Source organism: Montipora foliosa, chromosome 4 (assembly GCF_036669935.1).
Source record: "Montipora foliosa isolate CH-2021 chromosome 4, ASM3666993v2, whole genome shotgun sequence".
NCBI lineage: Eukaryota > Metazoa > Cnidaria > Anthozoa > Scleractinia > Acroporidae > Montipora > Montipora foliosa.
The window spans coordinates 17575337-17595975 of NC_090872.1; the positions used below are offsets into that span (position 1 = coordinate 17575337).

A 20639-nucleotide genomic window follows, 5' to 3' on the forward strand; every position below is an offset into this window, starting at 1 on the left:
TGTTGGAAAGTAACACCTAATGTGGATAACTCTGCGCACTGAAATCAGGTTTTCATAAGAAAGCATGTTTTCAGAGGGAACGTATTTTGGGTGAAGGTCCTTAGGCTAAAAACAGTTTGAATAGGACTTTGAATCCAAGTGGTGTGCACCTATATGAAGTACACATCAAAATACATCCCAAAAGAAGTAGAATTTCTCATTCATTTTTGCCATTGAGAGAAGACTAAATGAAATGCTCTTCTGTTTCATTAAAAAATGGAGTTAGGTAATAGGGTAAACAGCCGGTAAATTGAATATTAAAGTTCTTACTATTGCTTGAAGTTTATCTTTGCAAATGAATGTGAGGAATATGGTATCATCATGCAAAGAAGGTTAGGGTTAACCCTGACCGTAACCTCACCATGCAAAAAAGTGATGCGTAGAAGCAGGCCTAGAAAAAAGTTAAAATTCCAACTCCCCTTTGGGCAAATGCTTCCCTTTTTTAACCTTTTTGTTTCATTAAGGCACCTTTTTACTTGATTGAAAGGGTCCTTCGGCAAGTGGTCAAATATGGTCACTTGTTCAAGTAAGGATCTACTTGTCCCAGACAACAGCACAGGGCACTACATAGGAGACTAACCTGGGGACAGTTAGTAAAGAACAAGAAAATTACTAAAACTTACATTTACGATGAGCCCATGGTATTTTGCAAGCTTTCATTTGATTCTCAGTGGACTCACTGTCCATGAGTCTTCAAGGAGTATTCCTTATTTTAAGCGTATGTTATTATTCTTCCATGCATTTTAGCTAACACAACAGGTTTCATAAAACTGTGAGCTTTTTCTCAAAATGCTTAATTAGGTGTTTCAGAAAATGAGAATGAGAATCTTTCTTTGGGTTGGCAGTTGCAACTGCAACGAACGCTCTGCAATTTGAAAAAAATGACCAAAATAAAAGATTCACCCTGTGCAATAGTTATGCATGTCATCCATAAGCGTTTTTCTGTTTCATTTCTTGTGTAGAATAAAAAATTCTCCAAGACCAGTAGAAGAGGAGTTTGACTTCACTGACAGCAGTTATCAAGAGCAGTTACCAGCACATGCAAGATCTACAGCATCAATGGCAATAAAGAATAATATCGCAAGCACGGAACTTTCAACTGATCCTGATCGCATTCTGTGCAGACAGAAGGTAACAAACTTGTTGCATGTTTAGTGTGACAGAAACCCAGTCGACGAGCATCTGGATTTTAATTAAGGGTTTTTAAAAGTATTCTTAACATAATAAATATTTAGTTTTTAATTTTTTTTCCTTTTCAAAAAAGTTAAAAATTTCTCTCTCCACCAGGCTCAGAATATCATAAATGTTCATTTGGAGCATCGTCGACAAGAACGTATGGAAGATCCACGTGAGTACATTAATTGACGATTGATTTGTCGCCTAAAACTTGCAAAGTTGCTGAGTCACGTGGTGGACAAAGTTGTTTCTCTCTAAGTAACTGGGGGATGCAGCGGGAAGTGACCACCAAGAGAGAAAATCATTCTAAATTCTCGGGAATCTACGCGGGGGCCATAGTAACGTATATAAGATAGAACGTTGCTATACATGCTTTCGAACCAAAACTTGCGGTGTCTCTTGTCACTACTAGTCGGATAACTGGGCAACTTGTCAAATTATATTTCAGGTCGGTTTGGAATTCGGCCCACGCTTGGTCAGTTATGTCCTAGAAGAGTTCCCCCATCAAACTACAGTGAAGAAGGATCTCAGTTCCAAAGACATTACAGAGACGTAACTGAACAAAAGGGTTTGTTGAGGGGGAAAAAAACCTCTTTACTATTAATTTTCATTGCATCTGGAACGCTAGTAAGCGTCTCATTCATTTCAAAGATGCGAGAATTTCCGGCAAGGCCGTTTCCTTTTTTTCTCTGTTTACCGTCGTTCGTCCGACCCATATTTTTGCGTTTTCAAAAAAAAATTGACATAAGGAACTTAATGACGCTTTACCAACTTCAACTTCAACTTCAACCCCCAGAGTAAACGTGAAAGCCTTTTTGTCCACGTGGGAAGTAAAGATGAAAACACCAACTTTCTACTCTCTGCCAACTCCCACTCGACTCTCTCGTTTTTTCTTTTTTTAAGTCCTTCTGGTTTTCTTGTTCTCTACTTTTAATATCGCTAAATTAATAGATTTTTAAAAATAGTTAGACCTTAGTAAACTTATTCATTTCCAATATTTTATTATCTCTTGTCTAGTTTGTATTCGGTTTCCCCTCTAAACTATTGTAGTTATCAAATAAAGTATGATGATGATGGTTGTTTCTTTTGTTTTACTCCTACCGACAGACCCAAAATTAGGAAACACATTCGACTGGAAACGGAGAAAAATAAGGGACGGCCTAAATGGGAATGTCTGTGCTCGTCTTCTCCAAACCCAGCGATGTTGTGGCATATTGTAAATCTGGAGCTATGGGGAAGACAATGGAATGGAAACAAGTGAAACAACGTGTATTGTTACGTTTCTTTTCGTAAAACGACAGAAAAAAATTAACAATTTATTTTTAATCTTCAGCAGAACTTGACGCCGGTCCAGGTCCCTACACAGAAATACAAGTCAACCAAGTAACAGGCTCAAGTGATGGGTTTGTACCTACTCACAACGCAGGATTGTATTCCATGGTGCGCACATGAAAACACTGCACTTTCACCAATGAAAGACAATTTCACTTATCCTTGTCTTGGAATTTGTCCATTATCTACATCATAGCAATGTCATTTGTAAATAAAATGTTTGATGTCTATTCAACTGTTGCTGTTTGCAATAAAGCAGGTTCAACTAGAGCCAAAGTGAGCCAGAAAACTCCGACACTAAGGAGCTTAAGCACGCGCGTTTTAAGACGCGACCGGCAATCGGAAGTGAGCTCCTTTCTTCTTTTAACTTGTCTTCACACAAACACATTTACGTTGCCAAGTATCTTTTCTCCATTAGAGAACGATTAGTTTACAGGGTTCGTGCTACTCCTTGAAGTCCTTGAAAGGACCTGGAATTTAATTTTGGACTTAAGGGCGCTTGAAAATTGAGCCCTCGAGAAAAAAGATTTTTTGTGGAAAACTGCTTGAAAACTCCTTGAATTTCTACTTGGGTGAAAATTGTTGAGATTGCATCATGCTAAGTTGAAGAGACATTTCAAAAATTCAGCCCAAAATTGACTATTAGGGAAACATTAAAACCAAAAATTAAAATAACCATGCGTGCACTTAACTTGCAGGATGTGGTAAGGAATATCAAGGTAGGCTTTTTCAGCAAAAAAAAAACACTGAAGCACTATGAATGGCATAGAAATCTTCTTATACTCTTTGAAAACTCCTTGAATACTCCTGAAATTTTACAGACAAAATCCAGCACGAACCCTGACTGTATAAAAGTCTTGGAGACACCGCTGTCCTGGCGCGCGAAATGTTCTCTTGCGGTTGCCGTCCGCGCGTGCTTATATTCCCTGTTAACTCATGCACGCGGACACTTCACACGGCCGCAATGTTTCTGAATTGTAGCTTTTTTGGTAGTTATCGTAAAGATTTATGTGATATTACCTTTCGGGATGATCTGTAATTAAAGGACGCGTCTCAAAATACCATCAACATGGAGCCTTTTACCGTCGAAACGATTTTTCCTTCCGGAGGGACTTTCGTATGACCTTGAAAAAGTGTTCGCAATTTGTTTCACGGACCAATGTTTGGCAAGATTAAAGTAAAGCTTCTCCTTATTCCCGCCAAGGAAACTCCTAACTTGGGCAGTAAACAGTTCGATTGCCCAATCACATGACTACATTTCAAATGACGTCAAAGCGAAACCCCAGAAAGTTCCATGGAGAGATGACGTTGTTTGCGTCCGCGTTCGCAAAGCCAATGAAAATTCCCGCTCGTTCGTTTTTGTTCGATAAGCCAATTAAATGTTTTGCATTTTTCTTTACGTTCTGTTTATTTTTCAAGGTCATGTGAGAGTCGCTCTATCGTCACCAGTCAAGTATCTCGAAGGCATCTTTGAGGAAGGGGAGGGGAAAGTGTTCAGGAAGTTTTTGTCTTGCTCAAAAAGCAAAAGGAGCGGGTCTTAACACAGTTCGCACACACATAACACTGACTAATTTGAACAAAATTGTCAATAGTTTTATTATGATGTTCGGGAATAAAAATCTCTCATCTCAGTCGTATTTATCTCTTACACTACTCATTCAATTTTTGTACAAAAAATAACCAGACCAAATGTCGTGGCTTCTTCATCGCATTTAAAACTAATTCCCATAACAAAACGATACAAAAGATACAAAACGTAAATGACGCTGTTATTTTCAATTTTATCTACATTTCTTATAGTTTCTAAACATTAGTACATGTTGATGAGAACCGATGATCTTGTGTTTCCTTCGAATTTCTTTTTACAAAGCGTCCTTAGTTAAGTGAAGCAACGGAAGAACTCGAACGTCTGATCCGAATCGCTCCAGTCCCGCGTTAAAAGCAGTTCACCAGTTTTTACCCATGTTTTTGAATATTTTAATAGGACTCAACTTAAGACGTAACGATCACCTTGTTATTTTTATTCAATGTTTAGACGATGTTACGTTTAACTGACTATATATGAAAAAGTAAATCACGGGCTGCCAACAGCGGAAAAATCGATTAATAGGAATCGCTTTTCGTACTCAGTTTCTGAAAAATGCCTTGATAAGGCAACAACATTTGAGACAAATATTTTATCCAATGGCGAATTCCCTTCGATTTTCCCTTGCAAATTTTGATGCATGCTTGATTTCTCTTAAACCAAGGAGTTTCCCGTGGAAAACCCACGAGATTGTTGCATTTTCACCTAATGCATCAACTGTTTCGAGTAAAAAGTAATAACTACCAGTTACAACAAAAAGCACCAATTTTGCTTATTCGGCACCGGGCCAGCCTGCGAAGCTATTATGGACTAGGCCAGAGGACAAGCCCGTGAACTTTACTCAACGTCAAACTATTACTCTTCCGGTAAAATATTGTTTAAAAGCAATTCTAAAAGTCCTTAACTGATAATTCTGTCCAGAGAACAGGTACTGACATTATAACGCGTATTCATACTATGTATTTTACAACTATTAAATTTTTAATATGTGATAAAATTTTTCTTCATTTTGAACTTGAAACCATTGTGGGCGAAAGACACACCCAATCCTCCGATTTTATGTTCGGAAACCTCCGACAGCTGACCGCCTAAGAGACTTCTGTTTAAATTTCAACTCTTCCATGATCTTTTTTGAGGAACCTTTCCGACGAAGTAACATAGACTGAAAACAAAACGACAAAAATGTTGTTTGCGTTAAATTCTCTCTTCACAGTGATTCAACAGTGTTTGAGCCTAAATGCCGCTTGGTATACTTTATGGATCGTCGCCAGGGCTAATAGGCCTTTTGCAACTAACGATCACATGGTACAAAATCCGCCATGCTGGAGGGAGGGAACATTAAAACAAAGGCAAGTCAAGGTTGACTGGTTCAGATCTCTTTGTTTTAACGTCCCAGTGGGAGAATAATAATGAGCTTGCCGTCCAGCATGGCGGATTTTGTACCATGTGATCGTTAGTTGCAAAAGGACTATTGTTATGTCATCCCACCCTGCACACGAATAAATTAAGGATGATATTTCACAATTAGACCCGTAGCCCGCAAAGGCTACGGGTCAATAGCCCATGGGGCGAAGCCGAATGGGCTATTGACTCGTGGCCCTTGAGGGCCAAGGATGTAATTGTTTTAGTATCACCCAACTAGTCGAACAGAAAAGGCAATAATAAAGTTAGCAAATGCAAGTTAAAGAAATATTTTTTTGGGAATAAAACGGAAGAAAGCGTCACGCTTTTCGCTACTCGAGGACTATTAATAATAGTCCTCTAGTAGCGTAGCCAATCAAAATGCAGGATTTGCATTAGTCCACTAGTTGGGTGATACTAATAGTACATATATACTTTTTGGACCGCTGTCTCGTGTGCCACAAGCCTCTACAGAAAGCGCTCCCACACGAACATAGATTTCCATAGGAATTTCCCCCTTCTGCCGTCCAGAAAACTGTTCATTAAGAGAGGGGAAAACTGGACCAGTTGTTCCGTTATGAACAATGAAGTGATTCTTTAGATCAGCTTTAGATTCCGGTGCCAAGTTTTAATTGGAGCAGAAAATAAAAGGATGGCCGTTTTCACCCGCCCAGAAAGCGAAATCTCTTCGGAACTCTTCGTTCGCTGCTTAGGATAGTTAACCAACAAACCTGTCTTCCAAGGTACATCGGCAATTCGTCCGCTTCTTGTGCCTGCTGAATAAAAATCAGGTACTAAGGCCAAGCATTAATGAAGGAGACAAGAATGCTATCGTATTTGGAACATTTTTGATTTTGTGAAACAACCCGCTATCTGCCGGCTGGTGTGGTCAGTTTACCCGGCCACGTTTGATTTGAGAAACTTCCTTGGAATAACATATCTTTATAAAACTCAATTCTGCGAAACCAAATCATGATTTGATGACTGGAAACGATGTTTTACCAGGCAAGCGCTTCATGGCCGCGACCCAACCAGTCGAGGTTCCTTGGATTGTGTAAGTGTCACCGGCGCGGCGGGTAGATTTTACTGTGAATGGACTATTAACGCGTCGAGGTTTCACTGCCTTGCTACAAAAATACGTCCTAAAGAAGCAAGATGCATTTATTTGAGGGTGAAAAACGGTAAGAGAAGACTAGCCGATTACGTTACCTTGGCTTCAGCCGGAGACACTGCAGCCGCTGAATCTGTATGGGTTGGATCAGACCAGATGCCTTCAGGGTGCTGAAAAACAATTGACTCTGTATTAAAAAAAATTGACGATCATCATCAAGAAGCCTTAGCCTCAATTGACGCCTGTGCTCCAAGCTGCTTCCCCACCGCAGACCTTGCAGTCGCGCATGAGTTTGACCAACGTGCAAATATTTTTCCCTTGACAACTTCTCCCCACCCCAGAGAGAGACCAGGGACCGGTTGCTCGAAGCCTGGTTAGCGCTAACCGTTGGTTAAGAAGTATAAAAACCTTTAGGTTTCCATGGTGTTTAACGCTGGTTAGCGCTAAACATGCTTCGAGCAACCCGGGCCAGGACAACAAGGTTACAAGATCGACTAACACTGTAAGGAAAGGAACTTTGTTTAAGTGTCTAGTCGTTCTAGCGCCGGAGCACTGATTAGGGACACTGTAAACTGAAATTAACAATTAACTCAAATCAACTCAAATGTTGGTTTTTGAGGAGAGGGGAAACCGGAGTACCCGAAGAAAACCTCTTGGTGCAGAGTAGAGAACCAACAAACTCAACCCACACGTGACGTCGCGTCTGGGAATCGAACCCGGGCCACATTGGTGGGAGGTGAGTGCTCTCACCACTGCGCCATCCCTGCACCTTAAGTAATATAAGAAGTTTCCCGTTTGGTCCAAGACAAAGATTTCCTGTAATCGAGCATTTGTACAATTGTGTCATATGAATGCTTGCTACAACCACATTGCAAGGACAGGTGTTGTGCTAAAAGAGTCAGCAGGTTCGGTGTCCTGAATAGCTACTATTTAATAAGTATGTAAAGAAGTATTGTATTAAGTTAATCTACTTAGTCATTGTGCGTTTAAGAACGCACGAATCACTGGCTCTGTTGGCAAACTCAGTCATGCATAGAGCAATTTGTTCTCGTGATGGCCGGGCTTCCTGAGGATTGTTAAGGACACCCATCACCTCGGTCTACTTCGCATGGACTGAGTTACAACCGATGTTTACCTTCATGTTAAGTATTGCTGCCAACCAACGGTCCCTGTCTCTTTTCTCTTTTACGCACAAGTATCTGTTCACACAACAAACACACAAGTAAATCCAGATGAGCGGGAACCCAGAATGAGGTGACTCTGGCACACTAATGTGCTTTTTACTCGTTTCGAGGGTGTTGCTCATGCACGTTGAAACTTGGATTTCCAAAAGAAGTTCTAAGCCAATTGGTTGTGCTTGCTTTAAGAATGTTCTAGAAGAATCTACCACTTCTAATTTCTAGTCCACTAAGGTACTAGTTGAAATAAAATTTTGAAAAAAAAATTATCCCTGACTTGTAAGATCAGTTACTCCCACCGGACTCGATCAGTCCTTCTACGCTTCAGTTGGGTAGTGCCTTCAACTTCCCTTTTGTTATTGTTATTATAACTTACTATACCATAGCATGGCGAGAAGGATTCACGGCTGCATGTCTTACCTGGTGATCTCCTCTTGATCTGTTTTTATAACAACAGTGAAGCCGCAACTGCAGAATATGAAACAGACGAAACGTCAGAGGTTCTTCACGAAGAAGTAAACGTTTATATGTACAAATATAACTTCCGGTTGTTGAAATCATTTCACAATTATTCCAAGTTATTCGGTCATGCGCAGTTCGAATCCCGCTTAAGCCTGGATTGTTTAGGACTCAGTCCTTTGCAACTGTTTGAGATGCTCAACTAACTGTGATGATCCTTCCATTTTGTCTTTTTTTAGCTCTAGAAGTTTCTGGAATGACTATTAAATATTTCAATTTATCGGATCCTTCCCATGAGTTATACAATACAGATCGAGTAACGCGTTAACGACTGCACGCTCCCCCAAAATGCAAATGATTGAACTAGAAAAGGCCGGCTAAGATAACCTTGGCCTATCTAACAAGTTAATTACCTGGTATCAATTCCCTTGGTAGCTTTCTCGCTTGGTATACCAACGAATAAAGTGAGTTTGTGAAGCGGCCATTGTTCTTCTCTGGTAGCCTTGGAAATCAACTAGAGAAAAAAATCAAAAAAGAGGTTGTTGACCACACTTACCGAAAAAAAGGTCTAAATGATCAACACTCTACACACAAGTTGCCGCCAATTTTTAAGGAGGGCCTTCTGTAGCAGACTAAAAATCGCCATACTTCCATTCACTCATAAATTTAACTGATCAGCCTTCTGATAAAAATGAGCAGAATCTCCCGGATAAAAGTAACCTTAGGATCCTTCGCAAACGTGATTGGTGCGTCACGCCTTGGTGGGGCGAGCGTTGCGTGACGCCGGCTGCGAAGGAGACTAAAGTGAAGTTGAAGTGGCTTAAACAAATGCTTTCCTAATCACTATGACGAAACGGGTCCCTTCCATTCAGGCATAGCATTTGTTTTTTAATTAAGAGAATCTTATTTAGATACAATTTAGGGGCTGAGATCAATTCTACTCATCTTTTCTTTACCCCTTTCTCCTTACTGATGGACAGGTAACCGTGCTTCAAACACACGTGTGATTGCTTCCAGTTCTTTTTGGGTTCCCGGATGTGCAACGTGCCCTCGATCGACAGCCAGCCGACCTGGAAACGAGAAAAAATTACCACGTCACAACCTTCGCCAAAAAATTCGATTCAGCAAAAGGAAATCATAGTTGGTGATATTTACATGAGGAGCAATCTGTTCCGCTATGTAATTCTCTTTGACGATAAGGAAGTTACCGCTGCCCCAGTTGGCGGCCGCAAGAACTTTTTCTCGAACTTGAAATGCACGCTCTGGTAAAATAGTAAAGAGCACAAATAAGGAAATAAGGTACGTGATGACATAAAAAGAAGGGTGGAGAAGTCTTTAAGAGCGGGTCCCATGAAGTTCAACAAGCTGACGGGGACAAAATCATCCCCCCAAAAGTGGTGTTGCAGTTATAAAAGTATCAGTTCACACGAGGGGGCATGTCGCTGCAACATTTCCCTGAAACATGAACCCGCAAGATTTTTATGTGTGCACATGTTGTGATTTTGTCCCTAAATAAAAACAAATAAACAAATAAATATATAAATGAATCGCGCTATCGTTTGGTGTTGTTACTTTATTTCATATTAGCATAAAAGATTAGAATAGAAAATGGAGTTCTTTGCTTAACGTAAATTAGATGGAAACCAATGAACAGCGGTGCTCACCCAAAGCCCCATTATCGATTACTTCAAACAAAGCCCAATCGAGATTACGAGCCAAGTTCATCTGTGACACAATGTCCTCACATAATCTGCCTGCAGACATCTCAGATGAAACCTGGGAACAAAGAAGAATCGATTCCTTTTGTTACCTTTTTTGGCAAATAATGTCCTTTATTAATAAAAAGAAAACTGAGAAAACGCCGACCATGACAATAACAAAACCAAAACAATTTTTCAAACTGAGTGTACTTCAGCCTCTTTTTCAAAACAAGGCCAAGAGAAAACTGTTTTGATGGTAATTGACACGAGCGGCCAGGCGAGAAGCGACACTTATCTTGCCAACAGCTTTGTTACGCGAGGGTTACCCGCTTGTGGTTTCCCCGTTTAATAAAATTTTAACATTGTTAACTTCCTTACGAAATAGTTAATGAAGGTGATTACCGAATGACAGTCTCCTTCAAATGTCCATGTCATAACAACTGATCAGCCACAACAATTGTTCCATCATAAAATCTCAAATAAAACTACTCGCTGCACTTCCCTTCCAACATGGAACGACAAGTAACTTAAAGTTCTTTTACAAAAGGCTAGTTTTAATATTGAGGTTTTCAATTTCGCGCTCGCTGCCGCTGTGTACTAGAGGGTGAGATTGACACGGAATTGCTTATCAAGGCAAACATTTGCAAACGTTACAAGCAACGGCCATATGCGTGCCAACAATGTCGGAAAATACTGGGACTATATGTACCCTTTAACCACTGCTATTTTCATTGGTCTCTATGTATGACCTGTAGCTTCTTTGTTATCAGGGAGCCCTAGGTGCATTGTTTATTCTCCAATCACAGCCCGCGTCTGGAAAGCTGCAGGGGGTCACCCAACATTGGTTCGGTTTCGATGATGGATGTCCTGTTAAATCCTACCACCAATGTTGACCAATATTCATCGAATAGCAATTTACGTTTGGTAAACGTCATCAAAGGTGAGATGCTCCCTACGTTGGCCGAGAACATTGGAAAGTTTAGACGAAGCTTGACGCCGGAAAACAAGTTTTTTTTTGTTTTTAAATCCAGAAAAGGCAGTTTGCCCGTGCAAGATCGCCTGTTTTAATCTGATACATTTTCATACAATAACCAATATTTAGCTTAGTTCAGACTTTGGCCTTCCAGCTCCGAAAAAAGTAAATTCAGTTCCTCTACTATCCATACCATAATGAAATGAAGACTACACAGAAATAAAAAACTCGAACAAACAAACAGGCAAGAATGACCTTCATTCGACAAGGGTTGTCATTTTTTTCTTTGACGTAAATATCTAGTGTAAATTCTCCTCCAGTGCTACTTGTCGTTTCCTGCTATGAAAAAGAATGGAGGAAATTGATTTAGCAATATTTTTAAAAACAAGCACTGTTACTTCCTCGGCAAAAAACACCCTTTAAACAAGAAGGCTTGCATACGTTTCGCACTGCATGCTTCATCGTTCAATAGGCAACTTTCACGATGGCGTCATTTGACTAAAAATACCAGAATTCAGTTTGTTTTTTTCTTATTTAAATTTTGTATTCCCAGTGGGGTAAAAATAACAATAGCTCTAATTAGCATGAGACAAACAAACCCTGAAGGATTCTGGTACTTGTAGTCAAATGACGTCATCATGCAAATGTCCTATTTTAGTTCTAATTTTTCCACCTTAGGCCTGGCCACACAGCCTCCTCTTTGAGAAAGGAGTGTGGTTTCTTTACGTTCAAAAGCGTTTATGAACATTCATTTGAAAAGATGTGATATAGAGTATGTAATATACCTTCCTCATCTTCAGTTATACCCAAGATCGAAACTGTCATTTTCCTATAACCATAGATTTCTTTGCTGGGTAGTGAGTCATGAGAATTTGGTGTTATATCACGATCATACCTCTTAAGCTGATAATTATCTTGATTCTCAATATCTGTCTGACTGACTCTTCATTGAAATTGTGAAGAGAATAGACCTTATTCATAAATGGCGGTCAATTTATAATTCTTTTGTCGAAGTGCAAATTAGCCTATCAAGCCTCGATACCATACAGTGAATTGAAAAGAATTCTTGCTCTAAAATGAGGCCTGGTAGGCTAATTTGCACGTGGACAAAAAAATTATAAATGTGACCGCCATTTATGAATAAGGTCTATTGACATGCTGATCATTCCTGGGAGTCAAAGGGTTAATTAAACATCCTTTGGTGGTAGCACCACAGGTCAGGTACATGTAACACTACTTTTTTGAGACCTTTATCAAATAGACCAATTCGGCTAACTCAATGTTGTACCCAATTCAAATCTCTCGGGGTTAAGATTCTTTGTGTGTTGAATTTGCATGACAATGAAGCATTCACATTTAAATGATATGGAAATCTTGGAACAAAACGTTTTATTCCCAGAGGATTTGAATTGGGTACAACATTGAGTAAGCCGAATTGGTCTATTGCTTACATTGACAAATGAGTTACAGTACCTTTTCCTCGTTGAGTTTTCTGATCTTCTCTTTGGCTTGCTGAATGACCTAACAAATAGAGATATGCGCGTTATTTCTGCTCTTTCTTGAGGAGATACAAATTTTTTACGACAAAAATGTGGGAAAATAAGAGCGCAGGGCCCAATGGGAAGATAGTATCAAATCGCTTAAAGAGTGAGGCCTGGCGACAAGTCAGCATGTTTTTTTTTGCCCCTGCTGTGATTTTTAAGCAATAGAGGACTTTTTCCGTGATTACATAGCCTCATCTAAACACGAAGGGCTCTCGGGTACCAGGATAAACAACAAAAATATCGAGAAACTGTTACCTGATCTTTCAGGACCTCATCTTCGCCCACCTGACAAAAAGGGGAATAAACAAAAGGTAAGGCTTGATCGTGACATAAAGTACTCACAAAATATTCTGACAAATTTGTCGTCAAAAACTCTGTATGAACGACAAGATCCTAATGCAGAATACCTGACATGCCACCGAAAGGCGTCTTAACTGGCTGTTTGCGAGATTGAAATTTCGTAAGTGACCACACGCTGAATCTGTATAGGTGTTGGCTGTTACTGAACTCTATCAGTCTGCTCGGCGGTATCAGGACATGCACAATTTTTCTATGGATCATAACATGAGACTAAATCCTATTAAGTGTAAGGAGATGCTACTAACATTCACGGATCATCGGACCGTCCTCTCGCTATAATTTGAGACCAAAAGCACATACCACTATGGCGACAAAAACCGACCGCTTTGGCGGTCTTGTCAGCGTGAAATATGCGCCTGCGCTCATTAACTAGTCTTCGTCCTTGGTTATATCCTTATAACATTGAGATAATATATATATACCTATTAGTATTATTTATGATTTAGTAATTTATTATGGAACTGTTTTCTTGTGTATAAATTTATTGTTGACCTTCACTGTAATTCAGCCAGTGGCTGCGAAAGTGATTAATAAACAAATCAATCAATCAATCAACTTTATGTTATACCCTAACTTTACTCTCAGACCAAAAGTATTAGGTAATAACGATAAAGAACATGTATCGACTTAAAAGATCACATGATATAAAAAAGCCTGCAAGATGCTCTACTCCCTACGTATTCTACATAGAGCCGGCGTTGATCAAGGAAGCACGTTAAAGGTCTATATAACTTATGTTAGATCCTTTTTAGAGTACGCTGTGCCTGTGTGGCAATCCATTCCAGATTAACTGTCTAACAAAATTGAATCCATACAAAAGGGGCGCTTAAGATTATTTTTCAGTGTGCTGATAGCACGGGTTATTATTATTATTATTATTATTATTATTATTATTATTATTATTATTAGTAGTAGTAGTAGTAGTAGTAGTAGTAGTAGTAGTAGTAGTAGTAGTAGTCCACAATCCCCATTCCTCGATCCTGATTTTCCAGGAAACCATGTCTGGGCGTGTTTCATGCCTGCACTACGACACAAGTGTTGTTACGAATAATTTAATACTTACATCAAAGAGCCACTGGTAATAATTAATCATGTCACCAACGATGGAAAACTCTTGGTTGATAGAAGTATCATCCATTCTTCCAGTCTGGTATAAAGAGAAAAATAACAACAATTATGTACGAAATCCGCAATAGAAAAAAGTAAACTTTTCTATAAACAAAAGAACTGAATACTCACTTTTTCATTGGACATCAATGTTGGTCCAAAGATCATTGCAACGTTAGGTAATCCCATTTTGTTTATGGTCACTAATTCCACAACCCTGAAAAAGAAAAAGGACAAAAACTATCAGTGAATTGTGAAGCGACTCGCACTGCGAGACGTCAAAATCTGGTAAGAACATCGGTGACACACTCGGCTATCGCCTTGTGTGCCACTTTTATGTTCTTACTACATTTTGACGTTGTCTGTGATCTATTACTAAACAGACGCACGGCAACATGGAATCTATTTTTTAAATATATTTTTGGCACAGGATGTCTTTCTACGACAGGAAAAATATTGACCTTCATTTACTATAATTTTATTGATCACATAATCTATTTGTTAAATAGACCGAATGCATAAAATGGCGGCAAAAAAAAATCCTTTTGTTTATGTGCTAATTCGACTCACTCGCCTCGTTTGCATGGAAAAAATACAAAAAAAATGTGGCTTTGAGAGCGAGGCTAGTGAGTCTAATTAGCGCATAAACAAAAGAATACATTTTTAGCTGCCATTTGTGCATTCGGTCTATGTGTCACTTGTGTCAATTTCTTCACATTGGACAATGATGACATGAGGTAGTCGGAACGTCATGCAACTTTTTTATCGTTAAATTTCCTTTTAAAATGTCTTTCAGAATCCACCTTTATCAACATTGTATACCACAAATCCCGGCTTTTCTGTCCAGCAACTGGATGTGACTTTGCTGCTCCTGAAAACACTTTACCACGGTACCCTTGAGTTGACTATTAATTTCGTGATGAGTTTAGTTTCTCAGCATGTTAAATTTGATTTACAATATTTGTTTCCCTGCTTATTGTCTCGATATTGTCACAGAGAGCGTTCCAGAGTATCCATATGTGTCAATTAATTAACAATTATTCGCCGAAGTGAATAATTGTTTTAGTAGGTGATTATTTGAAAAATATGCTTTTTTTTTTTTAAAACAATTAATTTCTTCGTCTGTCACCTCGACAAAACGGCTTGCGGCCATTATGAAAAAAAGAACACTTAGGAACCACACATACGTGATTATTGCGTAATAATAACCTCAACGGCAACCAATCAGCGCTGAGAATTTTCAATAATCACGTATGTTATGAAAAGACATTGATTACAAGTTTTAACAGCAGACATGCCAGGATTGGCTTTTAATGGATAAGAATATCATGGTTTCAAGTGAGACGAAATATTTAAACAATGATACGAAGCTCAGGTCAAGGAACGCTAAGATAAGTATACTAACCCATAATGATTAAGTAACAGTCTCGATTTTATCTCTGTTGTGAAAGTGTGTCCCTCCCCTCCCCTCCCCTCCCACTCCATGTTTTTTTTGGCTTAATTCACACCCACCCCCCTTAATGCACACACTTTGTAGTCTTCACTGTCTATCAGCCTTTATCTGCCCATGATATGAAAACGTGATTGTTCAGCATGTTATGGCATACACCTTCTAAACGCTTGGTTGAAGAGTAAACTACTTAATTGGTATTGACACAGTGACTCCATTTCATACGAAGATGCTCCATAAGAAGAGTATACTACATACTTTGTCAAATGAAAGATAATTATTTTCAGCGTGTCATGGTTCACTTTAGGAAGTTGGTTGATCAAATCTTTGATTGCTATCAGTCTTGTGTTATGATCTTGATTCACTGACAACGAAAATCAAAACCAAGAAAAGAAAATTAGTGCGCAACAATGCTATGAATGAAGAAAGCCTCTATTTTGTCTTAGTTCAAGACAATTATAGGAAAGCCTGACTGTGTGTGTTTATTATTAAGAAAAAACATTGCAGTTAAAAAAAACTGAATTGCGCCTCTTTACAAGTAAGAAATATAAGAAATGATTTAAAAACTACTACTATTATATAATTACAAAGCGACTACTGTCAGAAATTACTTAAATGCTTCCCTCGCACTCTTAACTATGAATGAATTTGCAAATCTATTTGTCTTTACAAGAGGCATGGCAAACCTCCTCTGCCTTCTCAGCTCATATGAGATAGAAACTGAGGGAGGCAGGAGGCTGGTAATCTTACTCCGTGGATCATTAACAATAGACTTAAAAAGGTGTTCTGTTAACTTTTCCTGATGGGCCCTGATGGACTCAAGCCCTGCTAACTGAAGGGCGTCCGAGTAGTGCACCCTGGGAAAAATGCATGATAGGGCCCTCCTTTGCACTCTTTCGAGCTCGACTTGTAGATACTTTGGTAAACTGTAATGGAAAACAGGACAAGCGTAATCTAGTGAAGACCTGATACATGCGCAAAAATATGTTACAAGATCTGAAGTAGGAACGTGCGCGCGCTTAAGTTGAATAAGAAAGTACAGGAAAGCAAATTGTTTGTTTCTACATCACTGACGAATTTTGATACTGGCCTAATTACTTACAGCCTGCCGTAATGAATAGCTTGTACACGTGACCAGGAATGACTGGGTCAGGTAGTTCTCGCAAGTACTGCTTCAGTATTCCTGTGACGTCATGAACACCACACTCATCTAGTGTCAGCAAGACTCTCCCCGCATCTGAAAGGTAACAAGTCTCAATCAGTGATCAATCAAGGATTAGGATAGAATATTACAAAACAAGACGCCCTACTCGGAATATATGAGGCAAAGAAATAGATGCATTTAGTTTGGAAGCCTTTAGAAGGTCTTAAGCCGCCAAATTCACACGGCAAACTTGAGTTTACAAACTCAAGTTGGTGTGTGTGAACGGCACAAAAACAGTCGGCAAACACGTTGGCAAATTGTTGGCGACAAATAGAACTTGTCTCTATTCTCGCCAATAGTTTGCCAACATGTTTGACAACTGTTGTTGTGTCTTTCACACACACCAACTTGAGTTTGCCAACACGAGTTTGCAAACTAAAGTTTGCCGTGTGAAGGCCGCTTGAAAGGAAACTGGAAGGACTAAATAGCCGATTTTGTTATTGCAATTGACAAAAGCGAACGCTTCCTAAATTAGTTCAGGTTTAAATGTCCGTTGCAAAAGGATTTGGGAGATTTTTACGTAAGCATCGTTGTTTGCAGGGACGCTCGCATGGGGTTTTAGCGGAGCTTCCTATTCGATTGTCGAACGCAGTTCAATCATCCAAGATTAAAATTACTGCTAGGTTACGAATAAACAGCCGTTATTTCCTGTTTGTATGCCAGTGTCACAGATAGGGATACTGCCAGGGGCACGGTTCAACTCAAGGGAATGTTGTTTGTTGTAGCTAGTTCCATTTCAAAAGATTTAATGAAGCGTCGTTGAAACAGTGAGTTTGGCAAATGGTTGTTTACCTTCCCAAAGTTAAAAAGTTAATTTTTGAATGAGGGCAGATACAATATGAAAATAGGCAAAGGTTGCATTCTTGTGTGGAGTGTAGTAAATGCCTTGAAGTGGGAACAGAGCGACATTATTCGTTTGTGAAACATCCTGATTGGGCAATTTAGTCCCTCTGATTGTCCGATGTCCATCATCAGCCGATAATCAGATGCTTGTTAAATCAGTTTAAAATCCACTTTTTTGTGAACAAAGTCTACCGAGATTATAGACCTCTTTCATAATAGCGGCCAAATAAAATATTCTTTTGTTTTAATGCTAATAAGCCTAACTAGCCTGGCTACGACGAGCAAATTTTAAATGAACTTTTGTTTCCGTAGGTCTAATTAACACAAAGACAAAAGAATGTAAAAGTAGTCGCCATTTATGAAAGTGGTCTATAACTCGGATACCTTTCAGGTATTCCGAGTAATTATTAATTGCAGGGGAAAAGCACCATTGTGACAAGGACCTCATATATGGTTTTTTGAAACAAATTCTCCCATTTACTATCACACACTTCACCTTGATCAAATAGTGTCCTTAACTTCTTCATAGTCAGCTGTCCCCCATTCACTCTGTACACACCTTCCATTTCAAGACCACCTGAAAACAAGTGACTGAGATTACCCTACTCAAATGGAAGATCTCTGATTCTTGGCAGTGGAAAAATTGAGCAGCTTGTTAGAATATATTGCACAAGCATGTCTAGCATAACAAGCATGTCTAGCTCTGTCTAGCATAACAAAAAAAATACAATTGCAAAAAAAAGGGTGTGTAATATGTTGAAAAGCCTTCTTGCTTCATTCACTAAGTTCACCCAATTCTCAGGAACCTGTTTTTCCCTTGACGTCATACTCATTGAGCAAAGATGGGCTGTTTGTGGTCTGGAAAATTGTTGCAGTAAACTTCCAAATTAACACCATACCATACGTTTCCACAAATTGCAGACATTTTGCCACAAGATGAGGGATACCATCAGATCCTAGATCCTGTTGACTCAGCAAAACACCAAACACCTAAAAGAAGACAAGAAAAATTTAATTTCATGTGTTACTCTTGAAAGAGCTTGGCACATACTGGTAGTTAGCTTTAAACGTATCAGACTCTTACCTGCTTGTTTCTCAAGGCTGAGAACCAGGCATCCAGCTCTTCCTCTGTGTCTGCCTTGAGAGAATGTGTTCTGAGAAGATGAATGAACGCATTGTTCGTAATGAGAATGGACACCTGTTCAAGAAGGAGTCACACGTTGTTTTCTACACAAAATAGAAAAATGATCGTTGCACCTATCTGGACAATTTAAGCACTTTATAGTCCCTGCAGACACCTGAAAAAATTCAGGAGGTGGCTCCTATGGGATTCAAAGTCATGACCTCTGCGATGCCGTCGCAATGCTACACCAACTGAGCTATGAAGCTATGGGCTCATGTGTTGTTCCTGTGAAAGGACTGGATGAATGAAATTAATGTATACATTTTAAGTGTGGGTTATAAACGAAAGGGAGATGTGATCCTTGCACTTGCTGTAACTTCTATTTACCTGTTATTTACCTTATTAACTTATTCCATTTTTCAATGAAACAGAAAAGCTTTCTACTTATTCCTCTCTCAATGGCAAAAATGAATGAGAACAGCACTTCAAATACATACATTTTATTTCATTGAGTCCTTTAATGGGACACACGACCCCAACAAATTGTCCTCACAGCTCAGTTGGTGGAGCAATGCACTGGCATTGCAGAGGTCATGAGTTCAAATCCTGTTGGGGCCACCTGAATTTTTTTTTTTTTTTTTCAAAGACAATAAAATTGCTTAAATTGTCCAGATAAGTGTGAGGATCATTAATATTTTCTCCACTTCGTCTATAGCCCGCACTTCAAATATATACATTTCTTCCATTGCTTTCTACATTCATATACTGTAACTGTTGAGAATGTTCTCCTCTATCTTTTTTGAATTATTGCCCCATCCATTTGCTTCTGTGAATTTGGAAAAGCCGTTTTCAAATATTATTTTGCTCAGTACTAATCTCCTTGACTCGTGCCATGATGTACGTTGTGTGTGTGCATATGTATGCGTCTGTGTACGGAGTGTTCCAAATAAGATTTTAAGGCAGGGTGCCAATAGGGAATTCCAACGGGTCAATTCCCACTGATCCCACCAGATTATTATAAATTTTCCATTAATTTGTCGGGTCATGCAGCTGATCTTGTCGGGTTTTTGACCCGAGACCCGTCACCTATCTGGAACACTGGTACGTGTGCTTATGTGTGTGTTTATTTATTGATCATTATTTCTTATTCTTATGTATGGACTTATTGTAAAGAGCTATAAATTATAATCAGTGTTAATGGGCACTAATTTTTACTATATCGTGCCCTTCTCCACTTTATTTCTTATACTTAAATTAATTACTCTATTTTGTTTGGAGAAAATATTAATAATAATAAAAAAATAAAAATTCAATCACCACTTCTAAGCAGAAGCAGGGCACCTCAGTAATAATTAGTGCTGACAAGGCCCAGATAAATGTTGATGCAACAATGACATTCATTGTCAAAATCTCAATTTTCACGTGAAGGAAACACTAAGCTTCTGTGAATTTGGAAACTGGCCGCAGGGCGCGACGAAAGTGCTGTCCGATAGCCCGGGGCTACTGGAATGACTTGTCGGGCTAGCGTTTTCTTATCGTAGCTTGCCCGACGGGCAAACACCGTTGGTTTCTCTTTTCTGATGATAAATTGAGCTTTTATACCACAAAGTGTGTAGTTGCGTCCGTAAATAACGTCATGACTTTTTCTGCTTACTGACAGCATGCAGTGCGAGACAATCAGTCTAATTAAATTCCAGCCAAGTCACGGTGCAGTGGATTTTCTCGGAAATTTAGGTGCGTTTCGTTGGGAAACTATTGTTATTGCGCATACATTCTGCGCATCTCGAGATAATCTGGTTTCCTACCGTTGATACTTACTAATACAGGGATGTTACTGCGCGACTTAAAACTATCCGGAAAAAGTAGATCTTAGTAAATACTCTTGGTATCCAAAAAGAAAATTGCGGGTAACCAGGCATTTTTGAGAAATAATTAAGATTCAGTTTGAGAAAAAAACGCCATACATTGCTTTGTATTTTAAAGCTTTTTACAAATATTATTCATGAATTATCTTTGAAAAATGGGTGGTTACCCCCAATTTTCTTTTTGGATTT

General features: G+C 39.1%; 2 protein-coding genes across 11 annotated transcripts in view; one reads left to right on the forward strand and one right to left on the reverse strand.

Moving 5' to 3' along the window:
- Nucleotides 1–2777, forward strand: part of LOC138000099 (spermatogenesis-associated protein 4-like) — a 12089-nt gene extending 9312 nt beyond the window's left edge. For 2 of the 3 annotated variants that reach the window (XM_068846265.1, XM_068846266.1), the window contains 4 exons: nt 1002–1170; nt 1327–1387; nt 1664–1783; nt 2552–2777. In XM_068846265.1, coding sequence (XP_068702366.1) covers nt 1002–1170; nt 1327–1387; nt 1664–1783; nt 2552–2667 — 466 coding nt within the window. In that variant the 3' untranslated portion in view covers nt 2668–2777. Of the gene's footprint in view, nt 1–1001; nt 1171–1326; nt 1388–1663; nt 1784–2548 lie in introns of all 3 variants that reach the window. The other variant, XM_068846264.1, reaches the window with a different exon arrangement.
- A 1341-nt stretch (nt 2778–4118) lies between these two features.
- The window catches only part of LOC138000098 (arf-GAP with Rho-GAP domain, ANK repeat and PH domain-containing protein 1-like), a 56300-nt gene continuing 39779 nt past the window's right edge, over nt 4119–20639 (reverse strand). For 4 of the 8 annotated variants that reach the window (XM_068846262.1, XM_068846260.1, XM_068846258.1 and 1 more), the window contains 19 exons: nt 18547–18616; nt 18362–18452; nt 17959–18039; nt 16518–16652; nt 15674–15779; nt 14098–14182; nt 13922–14005; nt 12754–12783; nt 12428–12475; nt 11210–11293; nt 9946–10057; nt 9437–9543; nt 9238–9351; nt 8695–8795; nt 8243–8290; nt 7780–7843; nt 6743–6814; nt 6265–6309; nt 4119–5294 (listed from right to left, as the gene is read on the reverse strand). In XM_068846262.1, coding sequence (XP_068702363.1) covers nt 5190–5294; nt 6265–6309; nt 6743–6814; nt 7780–7843; nt 8243–8290; nt 8695–8795; nt 9238–9351; nt 9437–9543; nt 9946–10057; nt 11210–11293; nt 12428–12475; nt 12754–12783; nt 13922–14005; nt 14098–14182; nt 15674–15779; nt 16518–16652; nt 17959–18039; nt 18362–18452; nt 18547–18616 — 1582 coding nt within the window. In that variant the 3' untranslated portion in view covers nt 4119–5189. The remainder of the gene's footprint in view (nt 5295–6264; nt 6310–6742; nt 6815–7779; nt 7844–8242; nt 8291–8694; nt 8796–9237; nt 9352–9436; nt 9544–9945; nt 10058–11209; nt 11294–12427; nt 12476–12753; nt 12784–13921; nt 14006–14097; nt 14183–15673; nt 15780–16517; nt 16653–17958; nt 18040–18361; nt 18453–18546; nt 18617–20639) is intronic. The other 4 variants (XM_068846263.1, XM_068846261.1, XM_068846256.1 and 1 more) reach the window with 2 other exon arrangements.